Source organism: Engraulis encrasicolus, chromosome 22, assembly GCF_034702125.1.
Source record: "Engraulis encrasicolus isolate BLACKSEA-1 chromosome 22, IST_EnEncr_1.0, whole genome shotgun sequence".
NCBI classification, from domain to species: domain Eukaryota; kingdom Metazoa; phylum Chordata; class Actinopteri; order Clupeiformes; family Engraulidae; genus Engraulis; species Engraulis encrasicolus.
In genome coordinates this window covers 36536856-36554492 of record NC_085878.1, presented here as the reverse complement: position 1 = coordinate 36554492, position 17637 = coordinate 36536856, and the positions used below count along the sequence as shown (strand labels likewise).

At 43.8% G+C, this 17637-nt stretch overlaps 1 protein-coding gene across 3 annotated transcripts in view; it reads right to left on the bottom strand.

Moving 5' to 3' along the window:
- Positions 1–52: 52 nt before the first annotated feature.
- cars1 (cysteinyl-tRNA synthetase 1) overlaps positions 53–17637 on the bottom strand; it is a 28693-nt gene continuing 11108 nt past the window's right edge. Inside the window, exons 1-23 of one of the 3 annotated variants that reach the window (XM_063189279.1) lie at positions 13994–14077; positions 12794–13030; positions 11466–11557; positions 10976–11064; positions 10471–10567; positions 9980–10078; positions 9536–9685; positions 8841–8981; positions 7947–8035; positions 7723–7844; positions 7364–7476; positions 7107–7235; positions 6865–6994; positions 6440–6543; positions 4322–4419; positions 3944–4133; positions 3242–3310; positions 3031–3112; positions 2829–2909; positions 2210–2277; positions 1356–1415; positions 852–935; positions 53–640 (exon numbers count right to left, since the gene is read on the bottom strand). In XM_063189279.1, the coding sequence (XP_063045349.1) occupies positions 512–640; positions 852–935; positions 1356–1415; positions 2210–2277; positions 2829–2909; positions 3031–3112; positions 3242–3310; positions 3944–4133; positions 4322–4419; positions 6440–6543; positions 6865–6994; positions 7107–7235; positions 7364–7476; positions 7723–7844; positions 7947–8035; positions 8841–8981; positions 9536–9685; positions 9980–10078; positions 10471–10567; positions 10976–11064; positions 11466–11557; positions 12794–13030; positions 13994–14015 (2475 nt within the window). In that variant the 5' untranslated portion in view covers positions 14016–14077 and the 3' untranslated portion in view covers positions 53–511. Of the gene's footprint in view, positions 641–851; positions 936–1355; positions 1416–2209; positions 2278–2828; positions 2910–3030; positions 3113–3241; positions 3311–3943; positions 4134–4321; positions 4420–6439; positions 6544–6864; positions 6995–7106; positions 7236–7363; positions 7477–7722; positions 7845–7946; positions 8036–8840; positions 8982–9535; positions 9686–9979; positions 10079–10470; positions 10568–10975; positions 11065–11465; positions 11558–12793; positions 13031–13993; positions 14103–17637 lie in introns of those variants that run through there. The other 2 variants (XM_063189280.1, XM_063189281.1) reach the window with 2 other exon arrangements.

Below are 17637 nucleotides of genomic sequence, written 5' to 3'. Positions count from 1 at the left end.
CATGGAGAATGCAATTTTCATTTTCATTTTCATAAATGATTCAAGTCAATGATTCATTTTATCTTTTTTGAAAGAAAGCATTTATTATTACTGCTCTTAAAGTTCATAGAAACATTTATTGGAAATCGTCAATAGCTTAATGTCACCACCACAGAAAACTTCCAGAAGAATCCTGCAGAAGAAGGAGCAGAAACTGACTGTAATGAGAGGCACAGCAGTCTGAATACCTCAGTATCACCCACATCAAACATACTGTCCTGATGCCCTTAAACCGTTCTACTCATACTTAATGTCCTCTAATCACAATTCATGACCCCACAATAAAGGGAATTATTTTTTTCAGCAATGTTCCAACCATGTGGAAAATCAAAGCCTGGATTCTGTCCAAAGACACAAAGATTGCAGGCATCTTGCAGGCCTCAATTTGACAAGCACACCTGGACACAGAAAAGGGCACACAGAATGGGCGGATTGCAGGGCAGGGCCAAGTGGACTTGTTCTCCCAGACTCTTCAGTTGCCATTCTGACTCATCTGAAGATATTCATTATGTAACTTTTCTTGTGCCTCGTAAAGTTTGCGGAGCTTTTTCGTTTGTCCCTTGCTTAGTTCCTTGCCCTCTGTGTCATGTGTGGGGAAGCCCTAAAGGGAGAAACGTGGTAAAATCACATTAGTCAGCAGAAACACAGGCTAAAAGAAACAAATGCGCCAGGTGCTGAAACACTGACTGTGGTCCGTCACATACATCACATTGTGTCACATGCAACACAAACATAACTAAAGAGGAGTAATAAGTAATGCATCATCAAGAATAATAGACATGTATTAACAAAAGAAGCGAAAACAAACGTACAGTGTCATCAAAAGCAGAGTATTTGTCTGTTTCAGAGCGGAACATCTCACTGGGTGGAGTCTTCATCTTGGCCAGTTTAGCCATCTGCATGTGGACAAAAAAAGAATAAAGTGAATAATGAGCAGTCATTCCTTGTTCTGTTTTGTTTTTTAATCTCATGAAATATTTGTTTCCGCAACACAGTGCGATGGAATACTGACAGGGCAATGTAAACATATAGCACCCCAGCTCTATTTTCCATCTTAAAAGATGTCATTGGAGCTATCTTAATCAAGAACTGACTAAATATTCCTCAATTTAAGAAGCAGACTTAATTGCTTATTCATTTAGAAATTTTGCTGCAACAACATCCACGTTTGTACATAACAAAAACAGTCCATGATGACTCAGGGGGCCTACAATAACTTGTAGCCTGAGGGCCACTGGCCATGCTAATCCGGCCCTGGGCATCTTGTACTAGTTGTGTTGCATAACGAAATGTAAAAACTCTGCCCATGTGCTTACCTCTTGCTCTTGTTTCTTTTTTGCGGCTTCCTCCTTTTTCTTCCTCTTCTCCTCCTCCAACTGCAGGATGAACAGAACATTAGACATTCTTTAAGAAGTTCCCAAAAGCAGGGACAGTGTGTGAAAGTTACATCGGAACAAACAACAAACCACATACAACCTACAGAATAAAGGTTCAACTCAGCTTACTCCAACAGCTGTTTAACAAAGCCTACTTCAGGGGAAAAAATGATTGACAGTCACAGTTGCACTTAGGTGAAGGGCACTGATGTTAAAAGTGTCCAACTCACACCTGACCATGCTCTTTCAATGCCAACAACAATTTAAAACTCATTTTTTATTCTCTTTGTGCTCTCTTTGTTTCAGGGAACTTAAGATGAATTGCTCAGCTAAGGTGTTATTTGTAAGCAGTCAAGAAAGCTGGACAAATGTTGACATGACTGTGCTATCCACCTGCTGAGCTTAAGGAGTTCCAGAGTGTTCCAAGGAGCTAAGCCCACATAAGTGGTCGGACTATGCCCAAACAATTGCCACGTGCAACACGAGTCCTCACAATATATTCCGAAGACCGCCATTCATATTGACAGGATTGAATACATTTTTCATGACTTGACTGGAGGATCTTTTCTCTCCCTGCTCTTTCTTGCTCTTTGCTCTCTTGAGCAGGCCTGGGATGTTGAGGTGCATTTTCCATTTGGCGGAGGGGGCTGATCGCCTTACAAGCGAGAACAGATAATTCAGTTGCTGAAGGACAGCTTTTGTATTAGCACTGTGCTGATACTGTAGACGTATTATAGGCAGCCATTTCCTGCAAGAGGAAACCCGGTTGGCTTGGGCCTGGACTGGATGCCTACCCTTTTCTTCTCCTCCTTCTCCCTCATCAGAGTTTCCCGATCCACCAGCTTCAACACCGTTGGAAGTCCTGTAGAACATGAAGGGAGGAAAGAGGTCAGGAAAAACATTGAGAACATCCATTTTATAGTTATGGGGTAAAATAAATGGAAAAGGGAGTACATATATCTGATGCACTATATATGATGCACATATCTCTGAACACTACTTTTTCTTTTCATCCTTTCCTTTAATTCCATCTAATGGTTTTTTGTTCAGTTTTGGTCTATTAAACAAGTATGATTACAAAGTAATTACAAAGTAATAATAATGGAACTCTTCGCTTTATATAGAGAGAAATCACTGTCAGGTTAAACACAGAAAACATAGCATGTATTGATACATTTCACACATATGCACATACACACTCTATCCTTTGTGGACATGAGAAGTGAGCATTGAGCATGCCGTACCAATGCTGGATCCTGTAGGGGCAAGAGATGGAAGCAACCTGGTATTGTGCAAGGCTAAATGATCAGAAATAGACAAACACCAGTATGCACACTTACACACGTGCGCGCACACTCGCACACACAAGCACGCGCGCACACACAAACACACACACACACACACACACATTACCTTCATGGTCTTCCAGGCGGACGCCAAGTTCAGGCAGAGTATCATCACGCACCTCATCGCACAGCTGAAGGACCCCAGTAACTAAAAAAAAAAAAAAAAACAGAGCCCATACAGTTCACCACACAAAACCAGGGCTGTCTGTATTACATGCGGATTAGGAAAGCCTTATTTATAGCAAGTATTAGGTGAACTACTAGCGTACCTTTCTGTTCACGTGCGATTTTCCGAACTCCTTCCCTGAAATCTGACAGGACCTTGAGATAGGGCATCACAGTGCTTTCCAACTGCAGAGAAAAACATAATTAGGATACTGATGTAAGATAATGTACATTCAGTCATCTACAGTATACCTAGCTCATTGGTTCTGATCATTCAGAACGTGTAATTGGTCCAAGTACAGTATATGCACTTACATCAGCACTCTGGCCACTTCCTCCGACAGGGAAACCAATGGGCTCGGTTCCTTCAATTGCTCCAAATGTCTATAAAAATACAATAACAAAGTTAAAATTTATTTGCCAACTCAAACTGATGCATTAGTCAACATTCACAATTCTGCAAACAAAAACCTAAGCCATGTTTTTGCCTTAAAAGTGGTGCAATAGATTTAGGAAATTTACTTTTTTTTAACAAGTCAAAAAAAAAAGGTCAACATTCTGAGAATACTGTATTCATTCAAATTCTGCTTCTGGAAAGGGAAGCAATGCTGTACTGGATGTTGTATTTGACTGTATATAGTAGCATTTTTTTCAGCCCTGTAGCCCTTTGATGGAGATGGGATCACTGGCGATCCCACTGCCTGTTTGCTGACAAAGCCTTAATTACATCATAACCAAATAGCCAATAACGAGTATTAAGTAACAGATTGACAAGCTCATTACCATTTTGGTAACAATAACCAGGGGCAGAGCTATAGGGGGGACAAGCAGGGCATTTGCCCCAAGGCCCTCCTGTATTGGTGTTGGGGGCCTTACTGTGACCATGGCAGGCTGTATGGAGGGGGCCTATAGATGGTTTGCCCTGGGGCCCTGTATGTAATTGTTCCGCCACTGACAACAAGCTTATAATATTGCCTCTGCATGAAAGGGTTGATTCCTCAATGCTCTGTGGCTGACCTTGAGGATGTCGGTGAGGTAGAGGGCGATGGTCTGGAGCAGCATGCGGTTGGGCAGCAGCTTGGCGGCCTTCCTGCTGGCGATGTAGGTGTTGCTCCGGGCCACCAGGGAGCGCATCTCATCCATGGCCTTCCGCGTGTCGATGTTGTCACACAGGGCCTCGTGCACCGCTGCTCTCCTGTCGAAGAGACTGCACGCACGAACACACACACGCACACACCTCTTTAAATAGCTAATTCACACAACAAACATCTCTATCCACAATCCACATTGCACAGGCCACTGTAGCAATGTATAGAGATTCAAAGGGTTTAAAAAGATTGGAAAGATTTATGAAAGGTCACAGTACAAAAAAAAACATTGGTGAGGATTTCTCACCTCTTGTTCAGATCAATCTCATCAGCCTCCCATTTCTCAAACTGGCCGGTGATGTCAGTGGGGGTCCGGAGGATGTCCTTAACGTTCAGGAAAAACTCCTGTAGACAGGCAGAAATCACAAATATAAGTACATGTTTTACACAAGAAACACAACACTTTAGGAATGTACCGGCAATCCTTCTAAAAATAGCATTTAGGGAGAATAATTATTTTGACATCATGTAAAGGTAAATGGCATCTATATCTCATGTTGCCAAGATATCTTAAAATCCTAGGTTTGTAATCTCTTTATGATACCAGATTAGCAGGGTAGATTGACTGCAAGCAAATCCTTGGCTCCTGAAACATCCATGGTGGAGTACTAAGAGACACAGACATCTTCAACACATCACTGAGCTATGCAGTCATTCCCATGTGCCTCAAAGCGTTCAACTACGTCCCTGCCTGTGCTGAGAAAAACCTCTCCCTCATCTCCCTCCTGCCTTAATGACTAGCGTCCACATGCGCTCTCCCCCATCCCTATGAGGTGTCTTGACCGGCCTGTCATGGATCACATCAAGGAATATCTTTAACCGCACCCATGACCCATTTCCAATTGCATACCGCACTAAACACTGAACCACTAATGATCTCTCAACAGTCCTCACTTCTCACACACCCAAGCACTAGAGACCCCAGTGTTACACTACATTACACTGTAATACACTTACCAGACACTTTCAACTTCAACAAAGTGTACTGTAGGATGTAGGGTACACAGTATTGTTTGCAGTCTTTAGACCAATGTGGGATTAGGTGAAAGGACACTGGATGAGAGGGTGGAAAACCATCCATGTTATTCAAACTGTTAAACTTCCAAACCCAAGACAAACTCCTGAGGTATTAGGCCATAGCTTGTCTGTTAGAATGCTATTCACAAACTTCAGCTGTGCATTCAACACAACTGTCCCCCAGCAACTCATGCTGAAACTAGACCGTCTAGACATCAGCTGCACGATATGCACCTGGCTACTGGATTTCCTGTCAGGAAGAGCAGAGCTCCCAAAGGATGTGGGCTACTGAGCCTCTCCTCTTCACCTTATTGACCCACGACGACTACACACTAGTTTTCATACCAGCTACAGCAGTGCCAGATTCAGATTCAGAAAACTTTATTAATCCCATCAGTGGGCAATTAAGTTTGCAGTTCCATCAATCAACAATAAATAGTATGAATATTTTCCTTTTTTTAAAAAACAGTACCAGTTCCTGCAGCGGAACCAAAACGCTAACTGGTGAATGAGCAGCGTTTTTTTCCCATTTGTTGATTTTACCACATGTGTGTGTGTGTGACCCAGATTGACCTGCTGCTGAGGTATGTTTGTTGCTTACACAAACAAACACTCACTTGAACACATAAGTCGGTTCAAGATTAGGTGTGGAAACCGGCACTGCTCTCGATCGGCCTGAAAACAACCACACTGCACCTCTTCACGTCAATCAATGTCAGCCATAATGGAGCTGCTGCGGAGGGCAACCAGTATTTAATTCCACTGCGTCCACATCTCTTGCTGTTTTCAGGCCCACAGAGAACCAGGATGGTGCAGGTTCCCACCACTTTCGAAATGTTCACACCTCCTGTGTCATTGCGGTGTTCAGGAACTAAAATGTTTCAAGATTGTCCAACAAGCAGAAGAAAGTAAAACATTTCCCAAGCAAACAGTTTTCCTGTGCAGTTGAGAGGATTGTGAGCCTGCCTCTCCCTCTGCCCTCCCTGAAGGACATCCACTGTGACTGCACCCGCTCAGCAGTAAAGCCCTCTGCATTGCAGAGACTGAAGAGCCTGCACGCCAGCACAAGAAGACTGAAAGACAGCGTTGTCCAGCCTTGTGGACGGGATGCTCGACAACTCCTCTGAACATACGCACACTCACACAAATTCTGGATCTTCTCCCACCTCCTCCCTTTAAACAGTGCCACCCTCAATGGGAGTTAATGATTGACCACCTGCCACAAGCACACACCGCTCCATTTGAGTTCAATAAAAGTCAACACATACTCACATTGATATCGGTCAAAAACGTGCCATGTACCTAAGGTTAGCCAAGGTTAAAGATAACAGTTATATAAAGAACTCACGTTCATGAATTTCTCATACTGAATGGCCGACTCCATGGTGTTGCTCGAGTAGTCCAGAGTGTCTTTCCAAGAGTGCATGAGGAAAGCCAGGCGAAGCTGTCGTGCTGGAGGAGGAGGGAAACACAGGACAATATATAATCTATAATGCTATGAAATGCCAAAAGTCCTTCATCAAAAAAAAAGTGAAACAAAATACTTTCAATGGTTTCAGCAAAGAAACAATCTTATTCTTTCCCCTACAAAGGCAGAGATATTTAATAAACTGATAATAAACTGATGTTCATTGATCTAAAAATGAGAGTAATAAAAAAAAATAACACAGGTCTACAAATTATCTACTCGTTGCATTTAAAAGCGCTAATATGTAGTCTTCAATAATCACAGAAGATGACATTTACCAACATTTTGTTTTACACAATAATTACCTGTGTGTTTGGCCAAAGCATCTTTAATTGTAATGAAGTTCTTCAAAGACTTGGACATTTTGCAGCCTGCAATCGTAAGGTGGCCCGTGTGCAAAAAGTAGCGAACCCAGTGGTCATTGTCAAAGAAGGCCTGTAAAGATACCATCAATACAACCATGAAGTCGACCAAAAGTATTCATTGGAAACAATTGATTGTTATTGTAACTGATTTGGGCAAATAATCTATTACCACCAGTATCTACCTCAGACTGTGCCAACTCGTTGTCATGATGGGGGAAGCGAAGATCAAATCCTCCGCCATGGATGTCCATAGACTCTCCCAAAATGGAACCCGCCATTGCCGAGCACTCGATGTGCCAGCCTGGTCGACCCTGAGGTAACAAATCAAACGCAAAAAAGACATTTCTGTTATCAGTATTAAGGTACCTACATTTAGCATATAAACTGTCTCCTTCACAGGCTTAAACTCAGCATGTAAAAAACAGTGTTGGAAGTTCACCTTTCCCCAGGGGGAATCCCAGGAGGGCTCCCCAGGCTTGGAGGCCTTCCAGAGGGCAAAGTCGTTTTGGGAACGCTTCTCGCTGAGACGATCAGCAGAGATGCTGAGGTCTCCTACAAGGGCAGAAGAGGCAACAACAACATACATATTCACACACAAATTTACACATAAGAAAAAGAGGACAAAAACACAAATAAAAAAATCATGAAACTGATCTAGAGTACCGGTATGTAAGTAAAATCAAAAGACAGACAAGACTATCAATAAATGTAAGTAAAATGTTCTATGAACACATGTCCTCTTTATTCACTGTAAGGCGTCACTATGATCAGGCACTAAGTCGACAGGTCATACTGTACCTTCTCCCTCCTGAAGAGCCTTCTGATCTCCGACGGCCTCAGGAACCAGTTTGGCATAGGAATGTTTGGGATCCGAGTCAAACTTCGCCGTGTTAAAATACACAGAACCATTGGACTCATATCTACAAATCAGAGCAAAATAGTGATGGCCTCGTCTGCACAAGTATACATGCATAATAAATACGTACTTTTGAGTGATACAGGGAGTGGCAGATGGTTCTTACCCATAACCGTTGTCCACAATCTTCTTTACAAAGTCTACAATTTCTGGAACGTATTCACTGACACGCGTGAGTACATCTGCTGGAAGGATCTGCAAATGCGGAAAAATGTTCATTTGCAATGTGCATTTTTGAAGAGGGCAACAAATATGACCTTCCCTGTGATACTTTAATAACACTGCAAGGTATACTGTATTTCCAGGGTTAAAACCTGGAAAAGCCATCTCATTCCCTTTGATAAGAAAGTCACATGCAGTCTGGGCTGTGGCGCAGCGTGCTAAGCCCCCCACATTTGGGCTTACATGCCCACCACGGGAACCCCGATTCGAGTCCGGACGGGGTCATTTCCCAATCCTTCCCCATCTCTCTCTCCCAGTCATTTTCTGTCTACTCTCATACTGTCCTGTAATAATAAAGGCAAAAAGCCCCTAAAAAATACTTTAAAAAAAAGTAGCACAAATATGGACTTTTATGGGCTAGTCTAAGATGACGGAAGTAACTCCGGCGCAGTTTTAGCAGCAGAAAAGCTATTTGACTTGTGTTGATAATAATAAACTTCTTGACTATTTACAAATGCTTCGTTTTGTGAGTACAGGCCATATTTGTACTACTGTAGAAGTTTGGTGTCGTAACATGTGATTTTTGTGGAGTAAGTTTGGAGATAGTGTCCGGAATCCATGTGCGATTGTGACAAGCTATCCAGAATAAACATCGAATAACTCGGTACCTCTGTTGATGTAAGCCTAAGCCAGAAAACACTTCAGGTGGACTACTGGATGGGTGTCACGGTTCAAATGGCATTAGGGTGAATCTACTCCGAACCATCACTTTAAGTTCCCCCTGCATGCAGTACACACCTTCTGACTCCTACATAGATAAGCAAATGGAGGTACTCACGTTCAGGGCTTCCATATCCTTGTGGTACTCCCCCTCCCAGTAATTTGGCAATGCGGAGAAGATGGAGTTCTCTGTGACTTGACTGCCAAACTGAGCATCCAACCAGTCAGAAAGCAGATCTTTGGACTCTTCCAGCAGGATCTTTGAAAAAATGAAGCAATGAATGAAATAGCAAACTTTAACAACCCAAAATACACTGAGGCAAAGTGTTTAAGTGTGACTGGGTGGGTCAACTGCAGTGCAAATGTGTCATATTGTTTGCTGGACTGAAAATAGGAATAACAGCACGGAAATATTTGAATGTGTTGATGTATGTTGCTGATGTATGTTGCTGTACATGGAAACTGTGTACATAGTGAAACACACTGTATTATCTCAAGGAACATCCATGGGAAAAAAATATCTCAGCTGGTGAAAGAAAAGGAAATTCTGTTTAATAGACTGCAACATCATTATGGCAATCAGTATGACATCAATACATTGGGAGATGACAGAGATCCTAAGACTCATACATCCTATTCTGGCCTACCTGTGTGTGTGTGTGTGTGTGTGTGTGTGTGTGTGTGTGTGTGTGTGTGTGTGTGTGTGTGTGTGTGTGTGTGTGTGTGTGTGTGTGTGTGTGTGTGTGTGTGTTTAGATGTAGCAGCATTCTCATGTGGTTATGTCAGAGAGTCTGATGGAGTATGCTGGCCTACCTGTGCCTGTGTGTGGATGCTGGTGTCTGGGGCGCCGCTCTGCACGGCCTGCTGTAGGGGCTCCAGAGCCACCGTCACAGCGGAGTCCAGCCTCTCCAGCATCTGCTTCTTATCCGGGTCCGTGGTCTCAGTCAGCTTCTTCTTGAAAGGCTGCACACACACACAACATTACAATTACAACAACTCTGTCATTAACTTTGTCATATCGGTATAGTGCACGACACATATTTTAAGCAATAACAGACAGCCCTGAGGAAGGTCAGTAGACCGAAAGCTTGGCCTATTATTAAAAAGAACACAAAGGGGATTTAAGTGTGAAGACATTTTCCTTCAATTTTACAAAGCAATAAGAGACAAACACAACAATTGGGCAGACTGTTGAACTATAATGATCATTCATTCCATTTTCTTTTGGTGTTGAGGATACTCCCCACTCCGTCTCACCTCTCTGGCGGTGAGGACATCCTTCAGGATCTGTGATGCCACAGGTTTCTTTTCTTTGTATTGCTCCAAAAGGTAGTTCTGTCTGGCCCTCTTGATAATCTATTAAACAGTTCAGGATGAAAACAACATCAGTACCAACAGCACAATAAAAAGCTCACCTTGTACGATTTTAATGCACATGCACTGTGCAATAGGATAGTCAAATTAGCTGTGCAATAGCTGGAGAGCACCGTAGAATAATGATGTTTGAGCATTATGTCATGTGTAATAACAAAACAAAAACTGCACAAAAAGGTGGTTATGACTGTGGGTGTTGAGCTACAATTTCGTTAGGCAGGAGTGCAATGACATAAATGGTCGAACACTATGAAAACGATGTGATATAACATTGAAATAGTGTTTGACATTTGTTTATCATGCAAACATTTACACACATAGACTTCTGACTTGACTGAGAGCAAGCTTTGGCCCACACTGTTATCTCCTCTTACCTTGTCATCGATGTCTGTGATGTTCATGCAATAGAAGACATCGTATTTGAAATAGTTCATCAGTACTCGTCTCAGGATATCAAAAGATATGTAGGACCTGAAAACAAGAGGGCAACCGTTTTATTACCACATAGAGGTAATCAATACAATACAGTAAGAAGTCCAAAATGTTGTCAGTCTTTGAACTACTGCACTGCAACATATCCAGTTTACATTACATTACAATTAGCTGACGTTTTTATCCAAAACAACTTTCTTGGTTACAGTTCCGGAGCAATGTGGGGTTAGGTGCCTTGCTACAGGGCACTTCAGCCATGGATGGTGTTGTAGGGCATGGGTTGGATTCAAACCTGCAACACTCTGATCTAAAGCCTATCTCCTTACCCACTAGGCCAAGGCTGCCCAACAAAGTGTCCAGTAAGTTGTATGCAAAGTGTTGTATTGACCTCTGCTGGTGGCATGAGGTGCTGGCTGTAGGTGAGCCTGCGATTTTTGCGAGTGTTACCTGGCGTGACCCATATGTGAGGCGTCGTAGACTGTGGGCCCACAGCAATACCATGTTACCCTCCTCCCATTCTGTGGCACAAACACTTCCTGGAAAACACAGACACGCAATAATCACTACTACAATCAATCAATGCAAAAAAATTAAGCAATATCCTCTCATCTTAAAAATGATGAGGGAGCACCATGACTCAATAAACTGAAAATGCACACATGAAAAACTTGCAGTGTAAGTAGCATATTTGAGGAAGTTAAGATGTCATCTATATGTGCACAACTATTTTTGTGGTCTTGGTCCTTCAGTCATCAGTTTTCACAAGGAAGAGCGCAACACTGCTTCTTGGTTCTTAAAATAAAAGTCAAAGTAAAACGAAAAGTATTCCACCATCCAGAGAGACAGGGCATCCATTCCGCAATAGAGTTGTGTTTAGTCATATTGAGAGTGAAACAAAATTGAAAGCAAAAAGCATGCAGCTACACTGAACCCCCACCTTGTTGCGAGTGAGGCTGTTGTAGAGCTTGAGCTGAGGTGGCTGGCATCCCTCTGGAGCAGCCCAGGCTGGCTGGACCCTCTTTCCCTTTGCTGAAAGAGACGAGAGGTGGGCTTCATGAACACATTATTAATATCATCTCTCCTTAGCACAAGCGGTATTATGTAGACAGACAGACAGAGGTGGAAAAACCCGGGTTCAGAACGTAAAAACCCTGCAAAAATGTTTGCTCCAGCCAACTCAATGAACAAGCCGGTCTTAATTACCAGGTTAAAGCCAGGTTGATGAGATAATTGGTGAAATCATCAAGGGAAATCTAAGCAGGACGTTTACTCTGTCAGTCAAACTTTTCCACCTTTTACAGACAGAATTTTCTGATGTGAAGGGATTAGGGTGTCTGTCATGCAGAGATGTCACAAATCCCGCTCAGATTTAAAAAGAGAAAAACCCTGCCACAGTTTCTTTCCAACGCAGATGACATCACTAGTTGTAGTAACTGGAGAGCAACTGGCCTTCCTGCCTTAAGTAGCCTACTCATCATTACAATCATCAGATTCAGAGCTGATTGGATCAAACTTGTGGAAGGGTTTTCTTTTTCATTTCTGATTGCGGGACTGATACCTCTGCTGGTGTGTTTATGTTCATGAGTTCCTCCACACATGTGAATGACAAGGGTAGCCGCCTGGGAGCAGGCCCCTCCAGGCACACCTGTTAGTGGGGGTAGCCACTGAGCGGTGGAGACGGAGAAATGGCATGCAATGCACACACAGCCAGCATAATCACACCAGGCATAATCTTAATAGGGAGACACCCTGCACTGTCTCACACATAAGCTTCCAGACAGACACATACACACACACACACACACACACACACACACACACACACACACACACACACACACACACACACACACACACACACATACACACACACACACACACATCCATGACTATGAGGTCAGCGAGGTGATGGGAAAGTTATACTGACATAATGTGGAAGTATCTAGCAAGCGTCACAAAGGCTAAACAACAACAACAAAGGCCTCTACTAGCTCGAGTGGCAGCCCATTGAAGCCACACTAGCCTATTTTCAAGTCAATAGTGCAAAATAAAAAAAAACTCAATGCATTGTCTAGCGAGCGGTGCACATGCTCTCTAACTGTCACTGTCCAACCAAAAATGTGGGGAAAAGGTTACCGTTATAAATGCATAGCAGAAGGACCCCCCACAGTACTACTACACAACACGGTGACTACGGTGACATTACAGACGGCATGCTTGCTTTGGCCTAGTCTGCCCTGACGCCAGGGGCCTCTGTCTACTCACTGCAGAGTTCTGGGGGGGGCTGGGGGCCTTGCTGCTGAAGGGCCTCTATGTGCCTGTACCAGCGCAGGGCGTGAACATGTTCTGAGTGCGGGGGTTTGCCCAGCAGCGCAAAGGCCTCAGCGTCAGCTGAAGAGGGACTAAACCCGGCCAGGTAACTGCGAGAGCGCAGGTACTCGTTCAGTGCTCGAACCCTGACAGCCTCCTCCCTTATGCTCAGCAAGAAGCCATAGTCAAAGGCTGTGGAGACAAGAAGGCACACACACACATATACATACTCACACAAACATGTACTCGTGTATGGCATATCTGCAGACATCCTACATTCAGGTGTGTGCATTGGCATGCCAGGGGATGAATGATGTTGACATGATGTGTACACTCACTGCTGAGCTGACAGCAGTGGTGAGGCGCTCTGACACTTGCATGGTCTTCAGTAGCTGGACTTGCCAGTTGCCCATGCCATCTGAGTAGGCCTAATGTTAAATCAAATGGGAAAGTGAAAGTGTGGGTCGACATGGTTTATCTGCCTTTGGGCGTTTTTCATTTCAAAACTGAAAGGAAACCAGAGGCTACATGTGCCGTTCTTTTCCAACGCCTTGCCATGGGTGATTTGTTTCCGACATCAGACCAAAACCAAGATTTTCATAGACTTTGTTTTTTCATTCAGCCTTGGAGCAAGGAATAGCCTATCGGTCACACAAAGCCAATTAACCGCAAATCACCGTACTAAACGAATGTACTGGTTAAAAATGAAAGCTATATGGGATGCAGAATTGTCATCCCAATCAAAAGTTTAGCCAAGTAGCCTATACAGAAATGAACCGAAACGAAGAAAACAGAATCTTGCATATGGTAGCCTAATAACTAGGCTACTGCTTGACCGCATCCAGAAATCTGACTGGACAATCAAGTCAGTGAGCGTACAACAGAACGCGGAGCGAACTACATCAGGGCATATCATCCAAAATGTTGCGTAGAGAAAACTGGACATAGCACACGCAGGACCAGCTGTGTTATTATGAATGTAACGTAATGTTAACAAGGAGACACCAATTCTGTGATGTGATGCGGTGTTAACGCTATTGTTTGAGAAGGTCAAACATAAATTCCGTTTTACGTGCGTGTTTGACTGTCATGTTATGAGGTACACTTTCAAGTGGTTGAGCTTTTCTTTAAAATAATGAATTATTATCATCTTACCTTGCTCTCCTGAGCTTGCCATTTCTGTCAATGCAGACTATCTGATGCAACAATAACGTGTCCGGAAAAGGCGTGTCTTTACGTATCCGATTAGACGTGCTGAGGAAACACACTCTCCGCCATGTTGGTAAGGTCAACAAATCTCTGCCTTAAAGGACCACAGACCTATATTAATCAGCTCAGTAATAAGTATGCTGTAGATCTGTGTAAAGGACACTCAACCTGACGCTGGATAGGGGTGGGTGGCTTAGTTAAGGAGAATTAGTCAATTTTATTTGTTAAAAATAAAGGGGGCGTTGGCAGGCTTATGTCATGAAGGGGGCTTAGAGAGGCTTACGATGAGGTCCAGGGGGCGTTTATTCAAGAAAGGTTGAGAGCCACTGCTCTAGTTTATTTTTCATGACTATTTTAAAATGTAGCAGCCTATAGTAATATGGGAATGGCCCATGTAAATAGTATGCAATGCAATACACAACCGTAGCTCACGCCTTTCGTGAAGTATTCACGAAAAAAAATAACTTTAATTTTCGTGGTGCATTCACGTTATTGCCCATTTTTCGTGGTTGGGCAACGAAACGCTGCCTATTCATTTGAATTGCCCGACTGCTGCCTAGCGACCCACTAGCTTGACGCCCTTTCAGTACCGTCACATGGTAATCAAACATTTCAAACAAGCAATTTAGGGTTAGGGTTAGGGTTAGGGTTAGGTTTAGGGTTAAGGTTAGGGTTAGGTTTAGGGTTAAGTAGGGTTAGGTTTAGGTTTAGGTTTAGGGTTAAGGTTAGGGTTAGGTTTAGGTTTAGGTTTAGGGTCGTATGACATAAGGCGTAAGTACCGAAAGGGCGTCAAGTCCCGAGTGTATCAGCAGTGTTCTGTCAGCACCCCCTCCCCGCCCCTGCAGACGCTTGGATAACCATAGCAGCAGTGGGGCAATTCAAATGAATAGGCAGCGTTTCGTTGCCCAACCACGAAAAACGGGCAATAACGTGAATGCACCACGAAAATTAAAGTTATTTTTTTCGTGAAAACTTTACGAAAGGCGTGAGATAGGGCTCCAATACAGTAGGCCTAGGACCTTGTCTTATAAACTTTATTACAGGCTCAAGGCCCACAGTGGAGACATCACAGTACAGGGAATCTGTAGAAGATTGTTGAGGTTGAAACTTTATCCTGCCAAGAAATAATAAGATACAACAAAAAGGACTTCTCACTCTGACAATCACAGTACAAACATCATCTATACAATATGCTACACACATTATACATTCATATAGGCCTACGTATAAATAATGAAAAAGCGAAGAAAACTACCTCAAAAGAAGGTCTAGCCTTCTACTGAGACTAGGCCTATGGGATAGCCTACACTGTAATCAGCCAGGCCTAATGTCAGATGAATGTCAGACAAATCTCTGCACACAGACAAATCTTTGCTCCAATTTGGAATGGCAGACAATGCTCCTGAAATCGTCAAGGAGGACATTTGTCCGCCCATGCATTTCCTAGGCTACCAAAACTGTCAAACTATGTGGACCAAAACCCATCACCAAACTTGTCAGTAGACTTATGTGACGGAGGTATTCCTGCAGTCCGTCCCCCTCGGCGACACAAACCTGTCACCTCGTCAACTACAACGGTTCCAAACTCAAATTAAAACCCATATTGTGCTTTATTAGCATGCCTGCTGCGATATAGAGTCGCAAAAGCAAACGAATAACAAAACGAAAGTGTGAATATAGTTACCTTAACCAATCAGTAACGGAGCTCGCGGGTGAGTTCCGCGTCATCCCTCTCAACTGTTTGCTGATTGGCTAAACACTGAGAGAACCGAGCTCGAGGCTTTTGACAGACGATTGGTGCCTTCACGATATTGGGACCTCTCAAGACAGCTGACGACACTGCTCATGTGACAACCGAGTTCTGGACTTAAGCGCATGAACGCCACTGATCCCGGCACAATCGGAATCATGCGTGTTTTGTTTTGGTTCTCTTTTCTTTTTTTCACCTCCACTTGAGCCTCCACACCCACGACATATCATTTTAGCTGAAGTAAGCTAAATTAAACAGTCAGAGACCAGCATTGCTGTCATATGTGCATCTGCAATTGAATGACATCAACTGGTGTTGTTGATAGTAGTTACAAGACGATATTTTAGCATTTATGATACTGTTTACAGTTGCATGCATGGGCGCCATGTTGATGATGCGTGTGTCATCACACAAAACATAAGCTCGGGAACTCGTTGTTCTATACTTCCGCCTGAGATCAACCTCGATTATTATCGATCTGACATTGCGTCACCAAATGTTCACTCCCACTTTCCCGAGGTTTTAGGTTGGCTTTCTTGGGATTCTCGACTTTTTGAACGAGCTAGATGTGCGGAGCCAAAATCTTTGGGTGGAGTACATAGGATGGCGTCGCGAGGCTACTATACCCCTGGACTAAAGGACCAGTCCTCCAGCCCAACGGCATCAACACTGTATGAGGCTTTCGGGAGGGAGGTTTAACGTTCCACACGAACTCTGCTTAGCCTACGTTACACTTATTCAACTTTGCATAACATCTACATGCAAAGTTATCAATGCATTCTTGACTGGAAATGTTGTTGGATGGTTGGAAATCTTGTCCGATTTTACCATGCTGTCACGAAGACACGACGTGTGACATGGGCGGGCCGAGTTCGTGATGACACAGTGCTGCTTTTGCTGGGCAGCGCACATGCGCACTTTGCCATTTGGTTACGCAGCACTGCACCATCACGATGGTGTCAAACTCTCGAGGGATCAAAGCGATTGCAGATCTGCGGTTGTTTATCCCCGTTGATCCTCATAGCAAGGGTCAGTATACCGCCTCCACGGTTACACACCCTTGAACTGGTTGACCGGTAGCAGAGAGGAAAGTGGTGCTCGGGGGAACGGGAGAGCTGGTGGGCGAGGACTGGAGAGATATAGACACAGCGATGACAACAACAACACAAGAGTGTAGCTACATATAATAACCTGTCCTCTCTGCCGGAGTGTATTGATAGTTCTATCTGTGTAGACGCCTTGTCCCACACCCCTAAATAGTTTGCAATTCACCCCACTTCAAACCAATTTGTGGTTAACTTTAAATGCACTGTTTAGTGCACCCACGGCGTGACGGACGGTCGAGACCAACTTTCGTCGTCCAACAACTGCTCACTAGGCTATGTCAGAGAGAACTCACGGTTACAATGCGGGCAGCGCTAAACATGAGTCGACCACAAATTTGCACAAGACGATGAGCTCGATTGCACCTGTTTGACCTATGTAGCATTTCACATGTGAGGTGGGACAGGTGCGGAGAGGGAGTTGGAGTGAAGTACAAACTTTGTAGGGGTGCAGGACAACATCAGCATACTTTTGGCCAACCAGTTCGTCACTGGGTGGGTGCGTCACTGTGGAGAAGGTATGCACATCCTTGCAATGAGCATCAACAGTAGCCCCATACGACTTCTGTTACTGTCGATCAACACTGACGAAGCACGTGAGCGAGAACTTGTTGTCACGATGTGGGTGTTATTAAATACAGCGCATTTAAAGTCGGCCACAAATATGAACGAGACGATGAGCTCGCACCGGTTTGCTCTACTAACACACCACATGTGAGGAGTGGGGGGACAGGCAG